This window comes from Plectropomus leopardus, chromosome 16 (genome assembly GCF_026936395.1).
Source record: "Plectropomus leopardus strain MGB_pleo_1.0 chromosome 16, ASM2693639v1, whole genome shotgun sequence".
In the NCBI taxonomy this organism is placed as follows: domain Eukaryota; kingdom Metazoa; phylum Chordata; class Actinopteri; order Perciformes; family Serranidae; genus Plectropomus; species Plectropomus leopardus.
Window position 1 is genome coordinate 10,427,221 of NC_142191.1, and position 9,443 is coordinate 10,436,663.

The window sequence follows — 9,443 nt, forward strand, 5'->3', positions numbered from 1 at the left end:
ACCTGTTGATTCAGCAAGTATGTATTATTAATGTGTTAAGTATCCCACATGACTCAGCAACCTGATTGTAGAGGTGAAATAGTAGCTTAATGGAGGCAGAGGGGATATATGAGGTTAAGGGCTTCTTCTCATTAACGTTGCAGGTCAAAAGGGTACCGATCACATGTATCATAGGTGATAGATTTGTATGGAGATATATTTGTCTCAATATTATCTGTGTTAACAGATCAACAGTCCGTGTGTAAATGTGTCATCCATCAATATGAAACACCTTCCACAAGTATAAAAAAGATTTTTAGGAAACACAACACTTTTGATATGATTTTGGGCTCATTCGTGGAATTTTTGCACAGGGAAGATTTTGCTCAGGCCTTGTAGTGAACTACTGTTTTTAATTTATTTTTATTCTTGAGCAGCTTTATTGTTATTAAGTGTTGGATCATAATCCATCTTTTTATTTTCTTCAAGCACAAGGTGATTCCAGTGCCCTGATAACAAGTACAACATGTTTTACCTCTATTATATTCACTGCCCATGTGTTTTGTTTTCATATGTCTGTCTTTAATGTGTGCCTTTGTAAATTAATTAAATGTATATTCATTTGTTTTGTAGAAATTGTTTGTGTATTTGCAGATTCACTTTATATCTGCCAAATATTTTTGTGACCTTATAAATTTTTGCCTGTATTTGTGGAAGGTGCCATTTATTTACAGATTACACATGAATAAACACTTTTTTAATCTGTTCGCACAAATAATATTAAGACAAATAAATCTCCATAGCGTTGCCATATCATGCTCTCATCTCAGTACAGAAGTAATGCATCTTTTACAGCAGCTGCAGTTCATACTAAATGTCTTTAGGAGGCGCTGTGGGGCAGGACTCTGGGATTTATCTTCCTATCGCCTTCATTGACATTTAATGATAATTATAACTTGGGTCACAGCAGGGGCACAGGCACACACTGGCTCACTAACAACACACACACACACACACACACACACACACACACACACACACACACACACACACACACACGCACACAGCCTGGTTAAAAACATGAAGACATTAGCAGTAACTTGATGCTGAGTGAGTATTGATCTACTCTCGGGGGGCTTAGAGAGTGAGAGAGAACACTAGACAGCACTTTATCACAGCACTTGACCATCTCGGCTGGCCAGTGCAAGTGTGTGTATGTGTGTGTGTGTGTGTGTGTGTGTAAGAGAGATGGAGCTTTAACAAAACAGTTTGTTATGTGGAGATATTTTGTATGAAACACGAACAGGATTTTAACTGTCAGCTTCATTTTACTCACATTTTAACCTTCATTCATCACTAAAAAGCAAACTTCCTTTCTCCCTTCCTTCCTTCACCATCTCTCCCAATATCCTCCTGTGAGGTCCTGACTGACACATTCAATCTGCCTCCATAACATTATACAAACCAGACTGTGTAGTAATCAGCCCTATGAGTGTGTGTGTGTGTGTGTGTGTGACCAGTAGGGATTTCATGATTATGATTGCTGAGGACACGTGCTGCTCAAATTCTTCAATGATTGCCTCCAAACGAAACAGAAATGCCAAACAAAACAATAAACCCTCAGAGAGAGAGAGAGAGAGAGAGAAATGACAACATCATATACTTGGAGTCTGTTTCCTGAAGATATCCAGACCACAATAACATGAGCAAAAAGTGACCAAAAGGGACCTGAAAACAAGGAGCAGATGGAAAAACAACCACATAAAAGTGCACATGTGTGTTTCCATGCGTATGTTCTTGTATCTATACATTATACTATGTACACTCACTGAGGCAATAATTGTGTACTTGTACCATGCTCATTTTGATTAAATTTTATACTTGTTTTTGCTGTTCTGTAACACACAGCCATCCTCTATACTGTCATCCAACTCTTTCCTCAACACACACACATTTAGGATACACACACACTGTCTTCTCGTCAGAAGCTAAGCCAAGTCTGCATAGGTGCTGGTCCAGACAGACAGATACTGTATGTCCTCTGTCTCGAAGCTTCGGGCCATTTGGCACATCTGTCTGTTTATCTCTCTTATATTCTTTGTAGTTGTCTCTTAACTTGATATCTGCTCACCGTTTTGGCTCCAGTTCAGAGCCATGTTATGACTCTGATGGATGGATTACTGAACGGACCCAACAGACAAAGGCCCAAGGGCCCAAAGTGTCAGAGGTCCACTCTGGCCTTCACCTGCAGAATGTCACTAAAATTAACACATACGGACCAGGAAAAGACTCAAAATGACCAGAAGGAGACAAAAAAAAGACCACAAAGAGATGTAAAGGAAATTTGCTACAAAAGGGGAAAAAGACAACCATAAAGAGACAAAAATGATTGCAGAGGGACAAAAAGATCACAAAGAGACGCAAAATGACAACAAAAGTAACAAAACAATTACAAAGAGACACAAAACGACCAGAAAAACAAACAAATAAAAACACTACAAATAGATAAAAAAAAATGATTACAAAGACATAAAATAACCACAAGAAGACACAAAATGACTACAAGGAGACAAAGATGACCAAAAAAAATAAATAAATAAAATGACCTCAAAGAGACACAGAAAACTACAATGAAACAAAACAACAACAAGAAGACATAAAATGACTACAAGAAGACATAAAATGACTACAAGAAGACATAAAATGACTACAAGGAGAAAAAGAAGACCAAAAAAGACACAAAATTACCTTGAGACACAAAATGTCCAAAAAGACATTAAATGACCCCAAAGAGACACAAATCAATTAAAAAGTGACACTAAACAACCACAAAGAGAAACAAAAAAAATGACAGACATAAAAAGACCTTGAAGAGATGCAAAGGAACAACCAAAAGATGTAAATTTAGAGAAACAATGCAACCACAAAGAGGCATAAAGTAACAATAAAGAGACACTAAACAAGCACACGAAAACACAAAATGACTAAAAAGAAAGACAAAACTATTACATTAGACATAAAACAACCACAAGAGGACACAAGATGACTTTAAGGAGACAAAAAAGGGCCCCATTGTCTCATAAACCGCCCGTGCGATCACCAGGAAATGGTCCACTTTTGATGTCTCCATCCTGATTTCATAGTGTCTTTGTCTCTCTCAAGTGTGTGATTTATGAGTAGCACACTCTTATGAAGTACCTATGTACCAATAGTATATACACACTAATTTATGCCTTTTGGTTTAGTTAAAATCACTGATGTTAAACGTGATTGATTCTCTCTGTAATGTTTTGGGACCAAAGTAATTTCCCCACAGTTACAAAAACAATGCCAAGCGCTTTGAAATGCCTCAGATTAATGTGTTTATTTCATCTGATTAGTAGAAAAATGGGACTTTCGGTGGAATAACATCTGACGTGTTCAACTCAGTGGCTCCTCTGAGCTCCCTGGTCAACATCGTATGACTGATCGTTCAAAGGGGATTTTGAGGAAGAAAAAAAAATAGTTGGATACGCTGGTTTGGTGTCATTCCTTTAAGCTAAAGTAATGGTTTGCACAGGAAGATTGATTTGTAGAGAGAAAAGTAAAAAACAAAACAGCTGAGGTTTTTTTTCCTCCAAATTGTGAAATATGCCAGATCATTGCTCAGTTGCACACTTAGGGATCAACTGATAACTAGAAAGCCTATAAAAACACCCATTCATAAAATTACACATTCATGCCAAGCAGCCAGAGTCAGCGAAAGTAAGATTTTTGATATGACTATCAAAAATAATTAACCCCTTGAAACCTGAGCAAATTGGTTTGATTTTCTTTTAAAAACACAGGGAGAATGCAACGAGAAATTTAACAATGGCCCAAAAATTAAAAAAAAAAATGATTTTTTTTAAAAGAACAAAACAAGCAAGAAAATAACCCAACATTTTTTTAAAAATATATTTTGACTACATTTTAATTTATTATTTTCTGTGATACTATTTATTCATTTATTTTAGATATAAATTTATTAAAATTCTAAATATTTTGGACATTTTTTCCTGTTTAGTTATTGATGTTTTGAAAATTTTCTCATCATCCTCCCCCTTTTAAAATTTTTTTTTGGTAATTTCCTTGTCACCTTTTGCTAATTTCTTGCAATGTGTGGGACATTTTTTCCAAGTTGGTCTTTGCCTTTTTCCCCCATGTTTTTTTTTAAAGAAAACAAACCAACTTGCTTAGATTTAGAAGGTTTAAATACTTGTGAAGGCATCTGAATGCTCACAAGACAACTGATGTCTATCCAGGTTTCAGAGGGTTAAATTCATGGATGAGTAATCCCACAGTTGGCACTCTTTCTCTAACAAAGTTTGAAATTCCTCTCGGGTAATTAGAACGAGGAAAATAATCCCCTTTTGACCACATTTGAGCAAATGTTGTGTCAGTCAGAGCCTGATCTCCCACCTTCATTAGCCCAGAAACACTCATCATGTAAAGCATGCAGACGAACACAAACTGAATGAGAGACACTCTTTTTCTCCCTCTATTTCCTCCTCTCCCTCAGTGTTTTCCTCTCTCAATCTTTTTTTTTCTCTTTTAATTTGGCCCCTTTGTTTGTTTTTCTTCATTCTTTCATTAGTTGAAAAAACATAGCAGGCATTCCAGCTGTAATACCACTGAGGTTCAGTATCAGTGTAGGGATTCAGGCGTGTGTGTGTATGTGTGTGTGTGTGTGTGTGTCAGCGGTGAGCAGACAGAGAGAGAGACTTGGAGAGATGGCAGCACACTAGAGAAGTTCAGCATTGCCTCATAATGATTCATCTCTTTGCTATGCATGAATGTAGGCAGACATGTCAGCCACACAGGGGCATTATGGGAATACTGGAGATCCCCAGTGAAGACATTCAGACTGGTTGAGAGCTGCATTTTAGTTTATTTGTTTGGTTTTAGGTGGATAACAGTCAGAAGAGGCATGTCACTGCAGACACATCCATGCATGATTTGCACTATAGCACGCTGTTAGCATCAGATAAGTATTTTATTCATTGCACAACAGCTGACATGGACCTAAGAGCTCTCTAAGACACTACTTAAAATACATTTGGTTTGGTACACATTTTGCATGTACAAGTTAAATCACTCTTTAATATATAGCCCCAAATGACATATTTAGACCCTCAGTTGGGATAACGATAAACTCCCCAAAACAGGGAAACATCATAAAAACAGAACTCTGTTTTAAACTTAAAAATTCGATTTCATTAGCTTCAAAAACATCATTCCAACATTTAGCAATGCCTGTTAGTCCTTAACTAGAATTAACGCGTTCAGTATCTGATAGTTCCTGACATATGACGTTAGATTATGGGCATAAAAGTGTTTTGCAGAACATTATGATGTCGCACTGAGGTTGACCTTCTACCTTCTAACTATAAAATTTCATCATTTTATCTTATTAGACATTTGTGTAAATTGTTTTCACAGTTAGTGTAGTAGTTCTTTAGTTATGGCCAAATATTTTTGTAAGGTCATATGGACCTTGACCTTTGACGATCAAATTCTAGAGTCCACTCGAACCTTTTTGCCAAGTTTGAAAAAATGTGTTGAGATATTGTATTCACAAGAATGGAACAAATGCAAGTCATTGACCCTTGACCTATGATCACCAAAATCTCATCAGTTTATCTTTGGTTCCACATGGATGTTTGTGCCAAATTTGAAGAAATTACCTCCAGGCATTCTTGAGATATCACATTCACAAAAATGGGACAGGCAACCTGACAATAAATTTTCTCTGGCCATGGCTGTCACCGCCACAGAGGCAAGAAAAAAGCAGATGTATTTAATCACGTAACATTTGATACATTTGCAGTTTATCATAAAAAAGGATTGAGACATTTATTTACCATCCTGTAAATAATGCAATATATCTAAAACATATAGAATGAATGAATGATGTTAAACAGATTCTCCAGTGGTTACTCACAAGAGCTAGTTTAAAATAAGATGACTTTTAATCCCTTGTATGTGCCAACCTCTAGAAGCACTGGATCCTACATTTCCCATAGTGCACCTCAACGGCATTTTATATTTGACCCTCACTGCTTCTTAAAATGCCTCTCAACTCCACCCCACCCCTCCAGTTTGTAACACAGCCTGTTAAAACTGCAAGCTGAAAGTCTCAACTGATGATTCAATGTGATTTTAAATGTATTGTTTTATTGTATGTATTGTATGCACTAATGCACTTATGCTGGCTGCACAAGAATTTGCCACATGGGGGACAATAAAGATTTCTTGAGATGACCCTGATGAAATATATATATTTTTTTTTTAACTTTGGAGATCTCTTCCAGATCCACAAAAAAACATTACACATCTACTGTCTTATCCTCACTGAGAAAACAGCTGGAAGGATTTTCACATTCCCACGGAAATATGGAAAGACTGTTTCTGTGAAAGTGTATTTGATGGTGTGTACAGGTCTTTTCCTGTCAATGTCAAAAAATGACAGTATTCCTTGGTCATAATCAAGCTGCACTCTGACCTTTTTGGGCATTGAATCCCATAAGTAAAAGATCTCATAATCCTCTTGAATATATCCTAATAGGATGACAGTATCGTGTTTGAAGATACCCCAGAACCTTTTCATGATAGGAGTCTTGGTCCTAGTGGCCACACCAACAGCCCACACACCCGCCACCTCCACATCCCAGCTGTGTTTCCCAGAGCTAAAGCCTTCAGAGCCCAGAACGTCTGAGCACTGCAGCCTTTCTGGATTTTTTGGAAGCGACTTACTCTTGTAGCTTCCTGTTGAACGAGTCATGTTGTCTGATATAATCAGTAGAGACTCGCCAGTGTTGGGGTCCAGAGTTACAGGAGCTTTAGCGAAAAAACAGAAACAAAAGGTAAAATTTACCGAGATGTTTATTAAATGTTATTGAAAGTTTTACTGTGTATTAATAGAACAGCCTGGTGATACACTTAATCAGTTAGCTGAACATTGCGGATTAAAATGTAAAAATGTGGCGAGCTAGAAACACTTTGCTTACTGTATTGGATTAAGTCCTTCATCTTCCTCCAGACTGTGAACTGCAGGTTGCCCAGGTGTTTGGCCTCGTCGATTAGGGCCCCTGATGGAGTCTCTGGATCTGGCAGGCTGCACTGGGACCTGCAGGGATATTAGGCAACCACAGATTACCAGTCAAATACTTTTAAATAACCCACACTGGTGGTGTTTCTTTGGTGCAAAGCAGCAAATAGCTTATAGTTATAATCTTCATGATTATCATCATATTTTTATTCTTCTACAACTATAAAATGTACTAATACTTGGGCCTGACTGTCATTCAGCTGTGTTTTGACAGAGAATACAGGAGATAACTTACTGCTCCATTGTGGATTTCACATTCTGTCAAATGAAGAGAAAATAGAATGACTCATTAGCTAATGTCTTTTGTTAAATATCTAGTTTTAAGATCAGAATATTAATTAGCTCGGGTTATCACTGAGTACCAGCATAAATGAGATGTCTTCAGCGTTCAGCTCCCTCTCTATGGTTTTGATTTTGTCTGTGAGCAAGGAGATCTCTGCAGTCAGATTAATAGCCCTGATGTTCATTGCTTCACTTTTGAGCGTCGCCTCTTTCCTCACTGCATCAATTCTTGCAGCCTCCTCTGCTCGCAGGAACTTGTAAAGCTCTTGAAACTCCTCTGTGATCGTCTTCTCAGTCTGCTGAGCCTGGAGCTGAGGAGAAACATCTTTTTTAATGAAAGTAGACAACACATGTTGCTTTCAGCCTCTATAACCATTTTGTGGGTGATTTACCTTGATGTAGTCGGCCATTTGATCATAGATGAGTTTTTGTGCTTTAAATGATCCCAGTTTGGTTTTTAAATGCAGGATCTTAAGCTTGAGTGCAGCCTACAAATAAAAGTGCATATGTAAAATACACAGTGAATTACTTATACAGCACATATGTGCAATATGAAGAAGTACCAAACCTAAAAACAGTTGCTGAATTAAACTACAAATTCTTACCTTACGGGCCTCTGCTGCTTCATCAACAGGGACACAGTTGTGTTTCTTGTGTTTTTGTGAATCCCTACAAATCACACAGATGAGCTGTTGATCATCCTGACAGAAGAGCTTCAGTCCCTCACTGTGCAGACTGCAGATCTGCTTCGATCCTGAGTTAGCTCTCTGACTCTTCTCTTTTCTCAAAGCGTCAGACAGGTTTCTCAGTGCCAGATTATGTGGAGGCTGAGCCATCGGAAACATTTCCTTGCAGACCGGACATGTCTGGAGTCTGCTCTGTCTCCACCACTCCTGAAGACAGTCCTTACAGAAGCTGTGACCGCACAGCAAAAGCACAGGATCCCTGAATATATCGCAGCACACAGGGCAGGTGCAGTCCTCTTCAGATGGCGATGCGCTGGTGGCCATTATGTTGTTTTCTCCTGTGGCTGTCAGACAGCTAACTTACTTTCACAGATTTGCTGGTATTTTCTCAGCCAGTGTTAAAGTTCAGCACAATTAGCTTCTAACACTTTCAACAAACTCTCACATCTTTACTCAACATTAACAGTTATATAAAAAAATCCTTTCTACAGAATTGTCTTCCTTATTTCTGTTGACAAATTTACAAAAACATTACCACAAGCAGCTTTAGGTGCAGACTTCTTGTCACTTCTTCCCGTCCTCTATGCGAAAACAGAGTGTTTGCTTTTTTTTTTTATCTCTGCAGTTTTTGACAGAAACACACTCATCTGGTTTAGCCAAAGTATGAGGAAAGAAATAATCCTGTTTATCTGATTGGTTTCTGTGTGACAAAATGGCAAACCCTCTGTAACCTAGAGACAACCTTTACACTTCACCAACGTAAAAGAGGAGTAACATTGAGCTAAACAGTGCTGACACAAATACAGTTGTGGAAAGTTACTGTAGTACATATACTACCTTTACTTAAGCACAATGCTTTAGTATAATTTTGAGGTTCTTGTGCTTTACTTGAGCATTTCCATTTTCTGCTACTTTATAACTTTGGTCACTAGTTCCTTTGCAGATACAGATTAATAATGAAAAATTATGCCACCATTTTTTTGTAGTTTTACTCAAGTTGATTTCAAATGCAGGACAGGACTTTTAGCAGTAACAACATTTTACACTAGTATTATTACATTTACTTGAGTAAAAGATCTGAGTGCTTTTTCCACAAAGCTCAAATCAGAGTAAAAGAGTACAAAGGAACATTGAGGACAAGAGTACTGAATACAATCAAAGTATGAAAAAATTATTTTATGCAATTTTGCTTGCAGACTTTGAAGTGTCTATTGTTTGATCATCGGAGTGTTTCCCTCTTATTTTTTTAACTTCATAATTGTTCCTCTCTTCTCATATATGTATGTGTCAGTACTGATACACCATAAGCACAAATAATTAGACTCTAAAATGAAAAGGATTACGTTCTGCGGTGAGGCCGTAATCTT

The 9,443-nt window shown here is 37.5% G+C and overlaps 1 protein-coding gene across 1 annotated transcript; it reads right to left on the reverse strand.

The window, feature by feature from the left end:
• Positions 1 to 4,868: 4,868 nt before the first annotated feature.
• On the reverse strand, positions 4,869 to 9,428 carry LOC121955667 (E3 ubiquitin-protein ligase TRIM35-like). Its single transcript, XM_088089404.1, has 6 exons — positions 7,996 to 9,428; positions 7,783 to 7,878; positions 7,471 to 7,701; positions 7,344 to 7,366; positions 7,008 to 7,126; positions 4,869 to 6,837 (listed from the first exon to the last, which is right to left on the reverse strand). The coding sequence occupies exons 1-6, from the start codon at positions 8,398 to 8,400 to the stop codon at positions 6,335 to 6,337; spliced, it is 1,377 nt and encodes a 458-aa protein (XP_087945530.1). The 5' UTR covers positions 8,401 to 9,428; the 3' UTR covers positions 4,869 to 6,334.
• Between the last annotated feature and the right edge of the window lie 15 nt (positions 9,429 to 9,443).

Bases quoted from the DNA above. Each gene is read 5' to 3' on its own strand.
- LOC121955667 (XM_088089404.1), bottom strand. From the start codon at position 8,400: ATGGCCACCAGCGCATCGCCATCTGAAGAGGACTGCACCTGCCCTGTG. The intron at 7,367-7,470 runs GTACTCAGTGAT...TTCATTTGACAG, and splicing joins AAGACATCTCATTTATGCTG to AATGTGAAATCCACAATGGA. The intron at 7,127-7,343 runs GTAAGTTATCTC...ATATCCCTGCAG, and splicing joins GTGAAATCCACAATGGAGCA to GTCCCAGTGCAGCCTGCCAG.